This window comes from Archocentrus centrarchus, unplaced genomic scaffold, assembly GCF_007364275.1.
Source record: "Archocentrus centrarchus isolate MPI-CPG fArcCen1 unplaced genomic scaffold, fArcCen1 scaffold_178_ctg1, whole genome shotgun sequence".
NCBI lineage: Eukaryota > Metazoa > Chordata > Actinopteri > Cichliformes > Cichlidae > Archocentrus > Archocentrus centrarchus.
Genome location: NW_022060223.1, coordinates 8,989 through 27,016, shown reverse-complemented (window position 1 = coordinate 27,016; position 18,028 = coordinate 8,989). Strand labels below are relative to the sequence as shown.

The window sequence follows — 18,028 nt, the reverse complement described above, 5'->3', positions numbered from 1 at the left end:
AAACATAATGCAATAAGTTAATAAGCATTATTCACTTCACATTATGCACAAATATGCATATTCAGCCACATTATAATTTTTACTTATCATATTAAAATAATGCATAGATATAAAAATCCATTACATAAAAACTATCATACATATTAAAATAAACAATCTATACAAAAAATGCCATATATTTTAGGAGTTTTCCCATGTATAACAGAAAAAATAAATATCCTATGTACATCACACAAGCCATTCCAAAGTTATCGTCACTGCAAGGAAAAAACAAAAGGCAAAAGATTAGTTGTTAGTTCACACAATATTACTGGTGAAGTTAAGAGTAATAAGCCATGACACTATACCAAACATACTTTATTCCAACATCCAGGTACAGGTAAGCCATCATCTCCCTGAAAAAAGAAAACCAAGATGTGAAGTAAAAAACTTTGATCATTACAGAGATAAACAATTATATATAAGCAATAATGTATATTTAGGCATTTTATAATTACATAATGAATTACATAATGAATTTAACAGTGGCAAAATGTGCATATATTTATATATATATCTTGCAGGTCTGAAAACAACTCTATTATTACTATTATAAATCATTTCAAACTGAACAATAGCCATCCTCACAAGAATTATAAATGCCAGCATTGAGTGATACTTTGTATTAAATGCTAGTGCAACAGTTGAACAGCTCAACCATCTTCTTAACAGGAGATATGTTGAGATGGTAGAGAAGAAATCAAGGAGCAACATCGTTTGTTTCTGCAGTTTTCACTGAAGAAATTACATGCATGCATCAGACTTTTTGTCAGTTCAGGATGAAATGTGTGACTGAATATAAAGCTTCCGAGTTCCACAGAAAAATATCATCACCATGGCAACAATCATGCATATTAAGGTACTTACAGCTTTTTGCTACAACAAGCAGATTGAATAAAACCATTGTTTCAGAGATTCCCAAACTTTTTCAAAAAGTATGATCTTGTACATTTTTTTTACAAGAATGTGAAAGAAATCAAAGCAAAAATGGTTCTAAGAACCATAGTGCCTCCAAACCTCAGTCTTTTTATTAATTCATTCAACAATCTTCAGTGTCTTTAATTAGATATCCTTTTACACTGGCATTGAGTTTGGGAAGAGAAATGGCGTTAAGACACATGCTGCTTTAACTCAGAGGCTTTTCAGTTGTCAGTCTATGAAAGGAATAATAGATTTTATAATTATATTGCAGTAATTATAATTATATTGAAGTAATATGACCTGTAAAAAGGAAATCCAAGAGGCCTATATTGTAGTTCTCTTTATATATTATATACAGATTCATGACCACACTGAGTAAGCAGATTAGGGAATCTCTTTTACTATTGGAAAGCTTCACAATCTGGAAACAGCTGTTTAAACTAACATTTTTTTTGTTCTAGATGTCCTTGCTATAGACACAATGTATGCTGGCATCTTCTGATCCATCAAAGAAGCAAATTTTATACTGAAAAGCAAAATTTGAACTCAACACAGACATAATAAATTCATCTTTCTGCTACATCTTTTCACTACCCCCTCCTTTTTGGCTTCTCCCTTTAGGGGTTGCCACAGTAGAAAATTTGTCTCCATTTCACCCTATTCTCTGGAGCTTGAAAAAGGCGACTGGACTTCTTTTTGTTTCTTGAAGACGTTTCACCTCTCATCCGAAAGGCTTCTTCAGTTCTCAACCAAATGGTGGAGAGACCCAGGTATTTAAACCCCTGTGGGCGTAGTGCCCTGGAGGTGGTTATGACCCTCTATTGATCATGTGCGTGAACACATGTGCCCAGGTGTGAAGGGGGCGTGGGTTCAACTGAAACCACTGATTAAATATGATTCTGGCCTTGCTTCTCTGTCACCTCCTGCACACACTCTATTTTCCTTCTCTCCATCATATCAGCCAACTTTCTCCCTTTACCAGTCCATAGTTCCTACATTTAGTGTCCCTACTCTCACTTGTACACCCCTGCCTTTCTTTATCTCACGCTGTCTCCTAATATGCCTTCCCCCTCTCCCTTTTCTTTCTCTTTGGCTACCAGTAGCATAGTTTCCACCGGCACCCCTATTGGCCAACAGCGCCTAAAGTGATCAATGTTAACCCTTACCCTGACTGATCTAGTATGGAAATCTCATTCTTGAAGATCTGCATGTTTGATTTGGCAAAAATTTCACACCAGATGTCCTTCCTGACACAAACTTCTCCTTTTATCCTGACTTGAGACTGGCACTAGGAGTACACTGGCTTGTGTTTGAGCCCCCACCCCCGTGTCTGCTTTTTGCTACCTATTGCCTTGAAGAAAAAAATAGTGTCCCATGCAAGAGACAGTACAGGAAACCATGCATAAATCTACTAGTATATTTGAAAATGAAACTGTTAAGGTTTTAAATCTAGGGTTAATACAGGCCATGCAATTGATATATTAGTCACAATCATAGATCTATATCTGATGTTATATGAGAAGATTTTAGTAGTGACAAGACTGAGTGAACTCAGTATTTGTTCTTATTGGGAAAAGCTTGATTGTGTTAGGTCTATAGGTGTGTATTTAGCTAGCTACATTACATAGGAAGCAATGAGCTGATTAAAATAGATTTAAACATTTATGCAAACGTGCATATTATTGTTTACAGTGATACATTTTAGTATGCATAGAGAAGGGTATGGTTAGAAACAGCTAAAGGCATGCTAGGAAAAGTAAAGGGAAAGAAAGAGCACCATACCACAGGGCAAGGGGCATCCAGCCCGTCCAGGCCTGGCAAGCCTGGTTCACCTTTCTCCCCTTTAAAGCCTCGGAAACCCTGTTTGTGAAATCATCCATTTAAAAACCAGTTTTGCAGCTTGTGCAGCAGAGGAGTGTTTGTCCTCCATTGCTTCATGGCAGGAAGATCTCCACTTCTGTCCACTGGGTGACTGATTTTAGGTTTCCTATACATGCAGGAAACCTGGGACTGACAGGAACCGGGCTCACTGAGATGGACTTGGAAGACTTGAAAAACTTCCAGGTGTAAAGTGTATTGAAAATTGTTTCTTTGATACCAGTGCTGAGGTTAATTCACTCAAGTAAATTACTGTGATCCAGACTTCTGGTAACAATCTCTGCTACTCTGATCAGAGGTGACTATCAAACTGCCTGGTTTGTGTGTTGAAAATAACCAGTGCACAATGGCTAAAAGAACACAGCCAAAATGCTGGTGGTCTGTAATAGAGAATATAAAGCAGAAGAGAAATTTTGAAGTAGCCACAGTATTGATTTTGGAGCCTGTTCTACTTAAAAAAAAAAAAAAAAATTATCTCATAGGTCATTTTTGCAGGTATGGTTTATGCCAAATACCTATAATTTAAAATAAAAGTATGCAATCTCTAGCCATTGTACATAAAAGGGGTGTGTGAATAGCATGTTCAGTTTTCCTCAAAGAAATAGAGAAATATGGATTTTCTCAAATTTGTTAAAAGTTTATGGGGATTAATTGGCATTAGATGTAACAAGAACAGCTTAAACATTATATAAATAGCCTTCTATATTGTACTTGAGCACTCAAAGGACTTTATACAACATGCCTCACTCATACAAGCACTTTTTGTATTTTGCTCAAGGACACTTTGGCATGCAGACTGGAGCAGCCAGGGATTGAAATACTAACCTTCAGATTAGTAGGTGACCTGCACTAGCTATAACCACATTATGTGTTGATATGATATGAGAAGTCACATGTTGGAGTGCTCATTTTGTAAAATGCTCATATGGGTTGTTTTGGAGCAAATGACCCATATGAATAAGTACTGTCATTTGGATTGGAGGACATGTTGTGAGTTTAGCCCCAGTATTATAGGCCCGTGCATATATCCATTATAGGCAAGGGCCTATAACAGATTGGATTCAGATCTCAGTTTCTGGTCCATGCAGAACTGTGCCTCTAAATATTCTTTAATACAAAGGACATAACGGCAGAGGTGAAGGTGCAGGAAGAAGGTTTATAATGGAGAGGAAATACTTTGGTATCTATTGATACTCATCAGCAGTGGTTGCCTGTTTCCTGTCTGTCTGGTCCCTGGAAAAAAAGTGCCTCTGAGTTGTGGTCCAGTGGGACAACTGGACCAAAACCACTCTGAGGTTGATTAGAAACACTGAATGAGGCAAAAGGAAGCTGCCTGCTGAATACAAATCTTCAGAGAAACATAATTTCTGGGATTATATTGTTTTCTAAGATAGTGCTTCTTCCCTTTGCCTCATGGCTGCACATAGAACTACTGACATACCAATGGACAGGGGGCATCTAATCCAGGTGCTCCTTGGTCTCCCTTATCCCCTTTGGCCCCCCTGTTTCCTTTCTTGCCCCTCTCTCCCTGCAAACAGTGTATTAAAAAGACAATTTAATCCTCCTCATTCTATAACACTAAAAGCAAATGCTTGTATTTGTAAGATTTCAGCTGCTGTTTTTTCACAAATGTAACAGACAATGTGAGAAATTAATCATTTTTATTCACTATTTTTGCTGTACCTTTTGTCGCTTTCAACAGACAGCTAATATTATTGGAGAGTGGGGAAGAGTAGATGGAATTAGGAAAAATAAGCCATTGTAGTTGATGAGAGACTACTACTAGCAACTGTCAGATGATGGGTTAAAAAATGTTGGATTTTCATAAACACTTTCTTGTGTCATGGGTATGAAGATTTCCAATAAATACCTTTGTCACTGAAGGAAAAATCTACCAAATTTAGAAATCAAAACCTATATAACCAAAGTGTTGGCGTGTATTGCATATATGAAGTTCAAACTGTCACTTGATGCCTTGAATAAAAAAGAAGTTAAAAAGAAATGAACATACAGGGGTTGGACAATGAAACTGAAACACCTGGTTTTAGACCACAATAATTTATTAGTATGGTGTAGGGCCTCCTTTTGCGGCCAATACAGCATCAATTCGTCTTGGGAATGACATATACAAGTCCTGCACAGTGGTCAGAGGGATTTTAAGCCATTCTTCTTGCAGGATAGTGGCCAGGTCACGACGTGATGCTGGTGGAGGAAAACGTTTCCTGACTCGCTCCTCCAAAACACCCCAAAGTGGCTCAATAATATTTAGATCTGGTGACTGTGCAGGCCATGGGACATGTTCAACTTCACTTTCATGTTCATCAAACCAATCTTTCACCAGTCTTGCTGTGTGCATTGGTGCATTGTCATCCTGATACACGGCACCACCTTCAGGATACAATGTTTGAACCATTGGATGCACATGGTCCTCCAGAATGATTCGGTAGTCCTTGGCAGCGACGCGCCCATCTAGCACAAGTATTGGGCCAAGGGAATGCCATGATATGGCAGCCCAACCCATCACTGATCCACCCCCATGCTTCACTCTGGGCATGCAACGGTCTGGGTGGTATGCTTCTTTGGGGCTTCTCCACACTGTAAATTTCCCGGATGTGGGGAAAACAGTAAAGGTGTTTCTCATCAGAGAACAATACATGTTTCACATTGTCCAAGAGATTTGGCCCGAGATTTGCGCTCCTTGCACCATTGAAACCAACGTTCGGCATTGGCACGAGTGACCAAAGGTTTGGCTATAGCAGCCCGGCCGTGTATATTGACCCTGTGTAGCTCCCGACGGACAGTTTTGGTGGAAACAGGAGAGTTGAGGTGCACATTTAATTCTGCCGTGATTTGGGCAGTCGTGGTTTTATTTTTTTTTTGGATACAATCCGGGTTAGCACCCGAACATCCCTTTCAGACAGCTTCCTCTTGTGTCCACAGTTAATCCTGTTGGATGTGGTTCGTCCTTCTTGGTGGTATGCTGACATTACCCTGGATACCGTGGCTCTTGATACATCACAAAGACTTGCTGTCTTGGTCACAGATGTGCCAGCAAGACGTGCACCAACAATTTGTCATCTTTTGAACTCTGGTATGTCACCCATAATATCACCATATATTTTGAGCAAAACTGTGCTCTTACCCTGCTAATTGAATCTTCAGACTCTGGTCTTACTGGTGCAATGTGCAATTAATGAAGACTGGCCACCAGGCTGGTCCAATTTAGCCATGAAACCTCCCACACTAAAATGACAGGTGTTTCAGTTTCATTGTCCAACCCCTGTACAACATCTCTGTACCCTGCTGCTCATTTTTGCTACCAACTAAAAGCCTCAGACAACTTCTGCCACTGGCAAAAAACCATTTTTGAAATAACAAACCTATCAACCTATTAGAAGGAAGACAAAGAATGACAGACTGCATTCTCCTGCTTTCTCAAACACCAACCCCACAATGATACATACATTGTTTTCATTATTTAGTCACCAACTGACATTAATGTATGCTACTTTGGCACATTCAGAATTGATGTCAGAGTTGAAGCTTTTATAAAATGACTATGTCACCTCATCAAATGGATTAATTTGAGTTTTATTTATGTAGTCAATTTATAGCAAAAATTACCTCAAAGCACTTTATTTGAAAATTAGAGACCCTTCAGTATCTAAGAGAACACCCCAAGAATCAGATCCTTCCTGGAAACAGAATAACCTAAAGTTGGGTTTAGGCAGCCATTCCAAAAATGTTTGTGTCACCTCATGTCTGCCCTGAGTGCCCATAGTACTATTATTATTATTTTATTATACAGTGCATAATAAAAATGATAATCTGGTTCTGCTGCATCTGCACCTGCACCAATGAATGATATACTAAATTAGTATTATTTACTATCAACAAGTATTTAGTATAAATTAAATAAGACTTCATTCCTACTTTTGCTATTGGGACAAGATTAAAACAGTTCATGTACTGTAGGTAAAGCAGTAAAATAAGAACAATAAACTGAATGACAACAGTGTTCTCTCTGTGCTGTTTTTGCATCACCTGCACAGCTGGAATCTCACTATCTAGGCTTTTGCTCATGTTTAAGGCCTCTGTCACACATGACCAAAGGCTTAGTCCAACTCCAAGCATTGATGTCCACCCAGACTCACATTCAGAGATAAGACAAGTTTCATGCTGCCACTTTAAGTAACATCAAATTAGTCTCTGGTATTCTTTTAATTTTTTTTTCTGTTGTGCCTTTTAGTAGTTTCCTTATATACTATATTTAGCACCTACAGTAAAGGCACTAGTTAGACTTTGAAAGTTCAGAGTGATCAAAGGTGGATTCATACAAGTTATGCTGTCTGAAAGAAAAACAGTAGCCCAGAAACATGCAAATTCATTGGTGTGCTAGCATCTAAAGAATACATATAGTTTTACATTGATGAGAGAACATTGCTTTGCAAGTTGAGGTATAAGTAAGGGGTCAGGCGCTGGAGGAATTTTAAGGATGTTTGCAAGAAAGAGCAACTGTTAAGAGAGTAGTTAAGAGGAAGTGTGAGAGAAGGAACCCAGGACTACATTAGAATGCAGGAGGAGGAATAGGAGGCCAAGATTTGTGAGAGGGAGAGAGGGCAACCCCGACAATAAAAAGAGCCACAGGCCAAAGAGCAAAATGAAGGGAAGGAGAAAGGGGATAGGAAGACCTGCGGAAACAAAAGGAAGATAGGACAAAGAGTGAAAACACCAACACTATCTCACAGATTCATCTTCAGCACTTTCAACTGGATTGTCACATTTAGATGGGATGATGAGAAGCACATTGTTTTGGTTTCTGCAGGTGTACACTGAAACTGAGGCCAGTTGAATGTGCTGAGAGAGCCTATGAAATATGAAGATTTAAAAGATGGAAGTGGAAATATTAAGTGTCACAGGTTAATGGGAAGGAAGCAGACATTCTCTAAGGGGACAGGAATGTGGACAGTACACACTGATTCTCTGGTTCAGTGGAATCTGAAAATGAAACAGTTTTTACATTGCTGTTTAACAGGGTTCTTTTGACCTTTATGCTTTTGTTTGACTTCTGACAAGGTATGTTAGGTACAGAACTGGAATCAGGATATCGTTCAAATGGCTTAACATTAGGACTGTAACTAAAATTAATTATGACTCTTTAACACTCAGAGATATGACTGATACACTATTCAATTTCAAAATTAAACCTCCAAGATAAGTGACCATCAGGTTCAAAACAAGCCCTCTGCAAACCAAATGATTTGCCCCATAAAGGCAAAAGACACCAAACTATGATTCATGTGGCTTTCTTTTCAAGCATGATAACAAAGAGAATATTACATTTACTGAAATTCAGATCTTTGATTTACATCTTCACCTTGAGAATGTCTTTGAAGTCATAATTCTACTTAGGTAATCTATTATGGCCTCACAAGGTGCAGCAATAATGATAGAAGTTAAATAATTTTGTGGATGTAAATACCAACCTGGGCCAACCTGAGCAAACATGAATGGATTCGTTTAGTTGCTAAATTTATTGAATAACATTACAGAAGTGACCACGTGTGTGCATATTTGTATTCACGAGATGATTAACCAGAATCATATTTCTAATTCAGGTATTTTTATAACAGGCAAAACACTACATCCAGCATCTTACCCGATTTCCTTTGAGTCCTTGTGGTCCTACTAATCCCTGTTAAAAAGAAAAAAGAGAAATAACATGAAGGACTGTGGACATCTATAACCAGGGGTGAAAGTAGTTTTAAATTCTTGCCGGTACTATGACAAGCACACACACACACACACACACACACACACACACACACACACACTGCTAGCGGATTTATTCTGACCCAAAGTACAGCCATGATTGGTTCTGAATGACGGCTTTACAGCAGACAGCCGCTCCAACTTTTGCCGGTACTGCGTACCGGCACAGAATCTTTTAGTGGTACTCAGTACCGGACCGTACCGGCTTACTTTCACCCCTGTCTATAACCCACTGACTGTATTTGGTGAATAAGCGTATTTATTAGATGTAGATGTTTGTTTGCTGTTGTATGCCAGATAGATGTTTATACAGTTTTCTTGCAAAAAAGTGGTGCAGTTGTGTTAATATGGAATGGAACTCATCATCTTAGTGGTCAGGAAAAATTGAGATTCCTTACATGTGTTTAATGTTGCAATAATATTTTAACACAAACAATACATTTTTCCATAATCTTACTAAGCAGGTTTGATGCCTACATTTAAACAAACAGCGAGTAAAAATGGAACTTAAACATGGTCTCTCGTCTGTGTAGATTCTCAGTCATCCAGGTCATAGTAGTCTCTGAAGCTTGAAAAAGGCGACTGGACTTCTTTTTGTTTCTTGAAGACGTTAAACATGGTCTCTCAAAAAGCTCAAACTCCAGTACCTAGTTGCCTGATATGAAGACTTAGAGATTTTAAAAATGGAAATTGTCCTGTATTATTTCTTGAATGCATGAATTGATGATAGATGATGATAGATGGCAGGAACTCGTTGCTACAAGGTATGCAAATGAAAATAATGACAGTAAGGTGAGGTAGACATTTCTCTACGTTTCATATCTGTTTCTGGAAGGTACAGATTGTCATTTAAACTCTCTGGTTTTAAGTTATATAAATATAGCTTGAACAGGCTTAAAAAAAAACGAGTGCCCTTGTTTGCAAATAATAATGTATAGTATTTCTTGTGTTTTCTCCATAAAAATAGCAAATACAAAAATATTGCAATTTATTGTGATAATGGTTTTATATACCTTTTCAGTGCAGCTTTAGTTAAATACACACTGCTCAAAAAATGAAAGGAACACTTTGAATATGGAGGACCAAAACTGACATAATTAGAAATAAATGCAGAAATATATATATATTGTATATATTTTCTTTTTCCTTTTCCTTACGCATGCGTTTTCATCAAGAAATGTAAATATATAGTTTTTCCTTACACATCCGTTTTCATCAAGAAATATATATATTTTGTTTTGCCTTTTCCTTATACAAGCCTTTGTTCTTTTTACATTTCCTCATCTCCTCCTTTTCCTTTACCGTGTGCATTTCTGCCTCCTTTTCCTTTACCGTGTGCATTTTCACCCCCCTCATTTGCATACTGAGGCAGAAAAGGAGGCAGAAATGCACACGGTAAAGGAAAAGGAGGCAGAAAGGTACACGGTAAAGGAAAAGGAGGAGATGAGGAAATGTAAAAAGAACAAAGGCTCAGCCTGACCAGAGAGTTTGGAGCCAGAGGGTCCCATTCAGCCTGACCAAAGAGTCTGGAGCCAGAGGGTCCCATTTAGCCTGAGACAAAGAGCCTGGAGCCAGAGGGTCCCGCTCTGCCTGAGCGTGAAGCTGTACCCATGGGTTCCGGACTGCCTGAACCTGAGCTTGTGGCTGGCTGAGCCTCCAAAGAGGTCCCATAACCACTGCCGCTGTCAGCCCCCAGCCAAGCCACCAGAGGTGTCTATGACTGCCTGTCCACAGAGATCCTGTCCACAGAGATCCTGTCCTGAACTATTCTGTCTCCTCTATAGGTTCCCTGATCGACCCCCCTGAACTGCTTGACCTTATTTGCTGGTCCACATGGCCAGACGAACCTGTTTTGTTTTTTTGGAATCCTGTGCTCTTTTGTCTTTGTTTTGCTTTGTCGCGTCCTCCTTCATCCCTCATAGTTTGTGTCTTCTAGGCCAGCCTAATTCATTGTATGTTTTGTTTGTTTTCTGTGAAGAAATGCAATAAAGCTGAGTTTTGAGTTACATTTTGCCTCAGGAATTCTGCATTTAGGTCCACACTCTGCCTGTCACACAGCCAACTCACAAGACATTCACCCACCCACAATTGTGTGCTTGCCAGAAAAAAAAGTAATTATGAAGTCTATCTGGCTCTTCACCAAGAGGTGAAGTGAAAAGCATGGATCCACCCTGTCTTGTATCAATGGCTCAAGCTGGCAGTGGTGTAATGGTGAGGGATATTTTCTTGACACAATTTGTGTTTCAACTAAGTACTGTTACTGTCAATGTCTTTATTACCATAGTATACAAATCTTCAACATCAAACTCACTTTTTGAACATGACAATTAACATTTACATTAACATTCAGAAACATTACAAAAACATAAAAATTGAATGAACATTATATGCCCCCCCCCAACTTACGGGTATTCCTTGTGGCCCAGTTGGTCCTGAGATTCCTGCATCACCCTTTTGACCCTGTAGTCATTTGAAAAATTTTCACTCTTCATTCTCCTAAAACTAAACTGTATACTTCTTTTAGAATTAAAAATAAGAGTTACTCACTCTCTCTCCCTTTGGTCCGGCTGGCCCTTGCACACCTGCAGGTCCTATGAGACCCTTTAAAACATGATCAGGAAAATGAATAATACAAACAGAATAGTCAAGGATCATCAAACGCCTCAAATCAGTAAACCAACAAGCTTTCTTGTGGACAAGAGGTATAGCATATATGTCTTGGACCATTTAACCAATTCTTCACAAATCTAAAGTAACAGAACAGTTCCACAATGTAATTTTCCGCAGGCACTTATGACACACATCAAGCTTGTTGAATTACTGCCCAAAATGTTAAAATTAAAAGTGGGAAAATGAATAAAATGTCAAAAGCTGCAGCTTTCTGTCTGAGTATGAATCAGGATTGGCGAGGAAGCTCTTGCATCTTAGACATATTCAGTATGTACACCCCTGTCTGTAATACAGCTGTCCATGTGTACTGTATGACATCTTAACATGCAGCACAGCTATCTCTGCATGCTCCTTTTGGATAGTTCCTAACAGTGGCAGCTTTGCAGCCTGATGCTGGTACAGGGCCAGGAGGCAGGAAACTGTTAAGGTAGGATTACAGGTGGAGGACTGACACTATAATGGCATTCAATATGATAAAGGTAAAATTCAAAAGATGTTCAAAGATGTTACCTTGACAGCTGCTGTTTTTGAGGTAGCAGTTGTTTACAAGATATTGTAGAGATTTTAAGGAGATCTGAAAAACAGCTTGAAGGAATGTAACATATTATATTACTACATTAAGCTTCAAAATCTGAGAGCCCATAAATGCTCATGATTAACAATATTTTCCCATAACCCTAAGATGCCCATGTCTTTACCTTGAGGTTTAAAATGTAAATTTTCTGAAACTCAGAAAAGTGGTTGAGGGATTACATTTGAAGAAATTTAAATTTTCTCTTATTTTGCCCTAAATTAATTAGCTTATTGCAGAGTCACTGTTGAGTTTGCCTCTTAAAGGAAACGGAATAATAAATTCCAATGTTTTGTACCTCGCCATGTTTTATTTATTTTTTCTTCTAATACAGTTAACAAGCTCACTTCTTGATTTGAATTTGAATGTTAGTAATAAATGTCGGTCAGTTCAGAGTTTTACTTTGTAATTTTGCACTTGTATGTTAATGCTTATTTATGAACTAGTTTTGAGGTTAACTTTGTTTTGTCAACTATGGTAGCTTGTTTCTTTTTGCCTTCATTCTGAATAAAAAATAAAAGGCAAACCAAAAATGATGGGAATTGATGGACAGTGAGTGATAATGAAATATACATATGTTGAACATAAAAACAGGAAATTGAAATAATGAAATGGGATATTCTATATATCTATGTATCTATATATCTATGTATTAGATTTTCAGTGCCAGTGTATCCTCCGAACCCAACCCTGTGCAGTCCTGTCCTTGCAGAGGTTCTTCAGAAAGAAGATTCAGGACAAGCATGTATCAAAGAAATCAAGCATTCATTACAAGCTGACGTGAAAAATATCAAGCAAGTAGTAGCAGGGGGTGGAGGAGGAGGAGAAGAGGAAACAGGGAAGGGGATTAGAACATGACTTGCACCACTCACCACTGGACCCGGTCTGCCGTCTAACCCATGAGCCCCCTGTATAGCGTTGCACACAGTTAAAGAGCAGAAATGATGGGGAGAAGGTAGGAGGTACAGGGGGTGGGCAGTTGGATTTGGGACAGGGAGGTGGGGGAGGGAGGAGTGAGTGAAGCAGTGAGTCAAGTGACTTCAACAACACATTCAGATGATGACAGCAGAAGGGTGATGAAAGTGGTGGAGGTGGTGGTAAAGTGAGTGGCAGCAGTTGGGCATAGTAGATGATGACATCCATAGCCATATTTTTGCTCACAGTAATGTTGTGTATACTGGAAATTCTAAAATTCATTGTGATTATATGAATAAATGTAGCTATACTGTGCTATTTCAACAATACAATGCAGAATACACTGTTTCATTTCCTTTCATTTCTTTGCAAACATAAAGTACAGTTATATATTAGTTTCTTGAGTGCTTTATACAAACCAGTCTCTGATGAAAGAGTACATATGATGATCAGTGCACATCGTGGCTATAACAGCTCAAAATGAAATCTACAGTTGCCATCTTTCTAACCCTGTGACTCCATCGACAGTAATGCAGCAGTCATGTTTTCAGTTTTCCTGAAACATTTATCATACATTATTGTATAAATAAAATTAATCTATATGATAGGCTCCAAATGCAAAGTGAAGGATACTGAAATTAACTACAGCATTTTGCCACATTTAGTTTCCAAATTTAAAACAGGTTTTTCCCCCACATTGATAACCATATTTGCAAATGTTTTACAGCTTCATGGAATTTGTTACCATGGCTGAGCAGCTGCAGCTGCATCCAAGCCTTACATCTCCCTGACCTAGCTGCTTATGAACTCTACATCTTATCAGAACTGTTAGCTGAGGAGGGAGTTTGAGTCAGCCCCACAGTAGCCCGACACCCCCCCCCCCCCCCCCCACTCGCCTCCGCTGGCTCCCCTGTCCATCCCTCCCCACCCTAGTGCTTCCATGCTATATGTTTCTGCCCTGTCGCAGAGGTTTTTGTAACCTTATACTGTGTATGTGTGAATGTATACAAAGTATGAGATGATTTTTTTCCTCACTCATCCCTATATGTTTTCACTATTGTTTCTGTCTTTTTAATGGCAGCGCCTCCAAAAGGGGAGCAGCATGGCCACAGTTCACCTATCTCCCCATGTTTGTTCTGTTTGTCTTCTTGGATGGGTGTTCTGTTAACTGTAATTTCCCTATTGTGGGATCAATAAAGTATCATCATCATCACCAAGTGCAATGTAAAGAGTCGATACAGAGGTGTAAAGCACACCATGACTCGACACTAGAGCAGTGGAGGCTTGTTCTCTGGAGTGATCAAGCATCTCCAAATACCATGAACAATTCTGGGTTTCGCAGTTGCCAGGAGAATGGTTTTTGTCTGACTTTCATGTTCCCAACTCTGTGGGAACACTTTGGGGATGGCCCCTTCCTGTTCCAGATGAGTGAAAAATGTTAGCAGTATAGTATACTTTACTGTCATGCACAAAACTAATTTCTTTACATTTTACTAGAAAAATGGTAGTGCAATGATTTACTGAAGCATACACACATAACTGAAATATAGTATCAGGCAAAAACATAGTTTGTGCAATTCTAATAAGCTTGAAATAAGCTAAATAAGCTTCTCTGTACAACCGCAGTGAGAGCTTGGTCTACATAGCTGGTAATAAGTCGGACTCGTTTCCTGTGGGTGTTGAATTCCGTCAGGGCTGCCCTTTGTCACCAATTCTGCTCATAATTTTTATGGATAGAATTTCTAGGCGTAGCCAGGTGACAGAAGGCTTCTTCCTTGGTGGCCTCAGAGTCTCGTCTGTGCTTTTTGCGTGGCCTCCAGCTCGCAGTGGAACAGTTCGCAGCCGAGTGTGAAGTGTCTGGCATGAAAACCAGCACCTCTAAGTCTGAGGCCATGGTCCTCAGCCGGAAAAGGGTGGCGTGCCCTCTCCGGCTCAGGGACAAGTTCCTGGCCCAAGTGGAGGAGTTCAAGTATCTCGGGGTCGTGTCCACGAGTGATGGGAGACCGACAGATGGATCGGGGCTGCTTCTGCAGTGATGCGGACGCTGCACCAGTGTGTCGTGGTGAAGAGGGATTTTAGTATAAAAGTGAAGTTGTCGATTTACCTGTCAATCTACGTTCCTACCCTCACCTATGGTCAGGAGCTTTGGGTAGTGACCAAAAGAATAAGAACGCAAATACAAGCGGCAGAAATGAGTTTCCTTCAAAGGGTGGCTGGCCTCTCCTTTAGAGATAAGGTGAGGAGTGTGGCCATCCAGGAGGGGCTCAGAGTAGAGCCGCGCTCCTCCACATCGAAAGTAGCCAGTTGAGGTGGCTCGTGCATCTGATTAGGATGCCTCCTGGCCGCCTCTTCAGTGGAGTGTTCCGGTCATATCCCACCAGGAGGAGGCCCCATGGTCGACCCAGTACACGCTGGGGAAATTATATCTCTCGGCTGTCCTGGGAATGCCTTGGGGTCCCTTTGGATGAGCTGGTGGAAGTGGCTGAGGAGAGGAAAGCCTGGGCTTCTCTGCTCAGGCTCCTGCCCCCATGACCTGGCCCCGGATAAGCGGAAGAGAATGGATGGATGAACAGTCTATAAGATCATTTGCACAGATTTTTAATAATTTGGCATACCTCAGCTTTTTCTCCCCATTTCCCTTTTTTAAGAATGGTGTCTTGACAGACCATTTTTGATGAAGCACTGGTAAAGAGTAGATAGATCAATTGAAGCGCCACATGCATCTCTTAGATCCTGTAATGTCTTTCGTGGATTTTACTAAGGACATGACTTTCTGCTATAGATATAGTATGATGTAGCATTTTAGGCCTCTCATGTCCATGTCCTGTCATGTCCAAGGACACAGTGCCTGCCATGGCAAGACATGCCACGTTTTCAGCCAATAGCTCTTTGGGAATAACGTTGTTTGGTGCAAGAGTACTATTTTTTTGCCTGTCAAACTGTACCATCTTCATGTGTCAAAGTCAGATACTGAACCCTGAAAACAGCAACTTCAGCAATTCTTTCCCATAGCTTCTTGCTGCTGCTTATCAACTTTATCCCTCTGTAGTTACTACAGCTCTGCACATCACCGGTGGTCTTGAAAATCTTTGTCAAGTACACTTCTTCATTTCTCAGGCATCCTAGCTGCATTCTCCCCTGACACCACCCTGGCTTGAAGTGAAGAGGAAGAGGATGACATTTTATTAAGATGCCGGTCATGTTGTTACTTTGAGATTTTGCTTCTTTGGTGAAGGGGACCCCTTCTCAAAAGATAAAACATGGGTATGATCCTCTGTACCTTGAGACTGAAGTTGCAGGGATGCATTTAATTGTCCCTCCACTGCCCACGAATGCCTACAACTTCTCTGCCTTTGGTGTCTATCCACATACATAAAATGCATGTTGGAGCAAAATTTTATGTTTCCCCACCATGTTTGAATATGTTATAGGCATGGCAGCTTTCACAGACCAGATATATTTTTAATGGATTCAAATCTTTAGGACCTTAACAGAGCCATAGTTTCACAGTAAATGTATATTCCATACATGTGACACATGTTGCGATCAGGTGAACACCTTTTCTCAATTACTAAAGTTATTAGCATAACTGACAGCAATTGTATATGGTGTAGATAATCTTTTTTTTTAATGTGAGTGTAAATGCCAGATGCCAAATAATAAAAACCCCAAATCAAAAAATCCATTTCAAACCATCGCAATGTAAAGCAACCCAAACATCGTTTGAATAAATTTACCATATGAGACAGCTACAGATATTTTGAATAGACGTTACTATGAACAGATAAAATGTCCAGTGCACTTACGGGGAGTCCAAGATGGCCTCTGTCACCCTTGTCGCCTTTCTGACCTGTTGCTCCCTTTTCTCCTCTTACGCCAGTTCCTGGCTCTCCCTGAGTTAAAAAGTCAGAGATACAATCCAATCTTTACACTTTCATTTATAAAATGGCTCTGATATGGAGAACACATAACTAGAGGTAAATTTAATTTAACCTTGAAACTGAATTGAGGTCTGTTACCAAAATAGTATCTCACCTTAGGCCCTGAAGGTCCTTGTGGTCCCTGGATGGAAAAAAAAAGTTAGACTACTGACTCAAACATACTGTTCCTCTGCTGTACCACCGATGAAGCTTATTACATTCAATAAGCAAGGTCTTTAATCATTCATATGTCTATTTTTCCACGGTGTCTAGTCAGTTCTACTTTCCCACACTGTCAGTCTCAATGCTGACATCATTGCTCTAATCCAATCATCTTCTTGCCCACCTTGTGTGAAACAATCAGCTTCCATTCTGTTTACTTTAAATCCAAGTGCTCTCCTGTCATTCTGCCTTTCAGACTCCCATTTGTGGAACCCACCTCCTCTATACTGTACAGTTACAAGAAACTAAATCTTTGCTCTCCATATTATCCCAATGCAGTATTTGGGGGGTGGTCACGGCCGCGGCGTGCAAAATAGAGCATGGGTCTCATTGACATTTTTGATCAGGATGATGTCAGGAATGTTGAAACAAATTTTCATACATTTCAGAGAAACAAATTCTGTGGACCATCATAAAAATTTTCATTTGCTTCTGTAGGAGCGCTACTGCACCTATAACTTGAATCCGTAGTTATGGGTTCATCCTGAGTTTGTACATGAGTGATTACATTTTTTAGGCTGATCGGGCAAAGCATGTGCATGTGCACAAACAATTTTGTGGCAAGGGAGAAAAATGAAGGCCAAATACAACGGCCTGGTGTGACAAGGCGGTGAATGTTCTACAAAATCATGAATAACTTTTGATGGGGTACTTATTTAGATGATCTGGAGCCATTTTGGTCTCACTGGTGCTACTTTCCCACTGCCGAGGAGCCAGTGCTCGTGCCAGTGCTGCTGCGGCGAAACGCTTAAGAACGGGCCCGTGTTTCCACCGTGTTTCTGTGAACTGCTCCTTTACGTATGAGTGTCTGCGGGTCGCACAAACATGGGCGAACACGCTCCCGTTTCTTGTGCTGCAAATACCTTTTACGGTCCAAACCAAACTACTGCAGCATCTGTGTGCAGCACAGAGGTAAACACAGACAGTGATTAGAGCAAGATGACGCACTTTGTGTCCTTTTAAGAATCAAGAAGAATCAAGAATTTGTGATATGAACTGATACAAAGCAGCAAGTTCAGCCTTAGAGCCCAATCTAATTCACAGCTGTGAAAATCGCTTCACTTTTCTCCTGTAATACACATGTAATATGGTAGAAAACTTGATGTTGAGATGGCAGAGT

At 39.9% G+C, this 18,028-nt stretch overlaps 1 protein-coding gene across 1 annotated transcript; it reads right to left on the bottom strand.

Annotated features, from left to right (window-relative positions):
• Positions 1-67: 67 nt before the first annotated feature.
• On the bottom strand, positions 68-16,828 carry LOC115775537 (collagen alpha-1(XIII) chain-like; the record flags this gene model as incomplete). Its single annotated transcript, XM_030723047.1, has 9 exons — positions 68-257; positions 357-395; positions 4,280-4,366; positions 8,498-8,533; positions 11,017-11,070; positions 11,158-11,211; positions 12,724-12,759; positions 16,573-16,659; positions 16,802-16,828. Coding segments are annotated over 9 exons (423 nt in total), but the record flags the coding sequence as incomplete, so codon positions are not given.
• Positions 16,829-18,028: the final 1,200 nt, after the last annotated feature.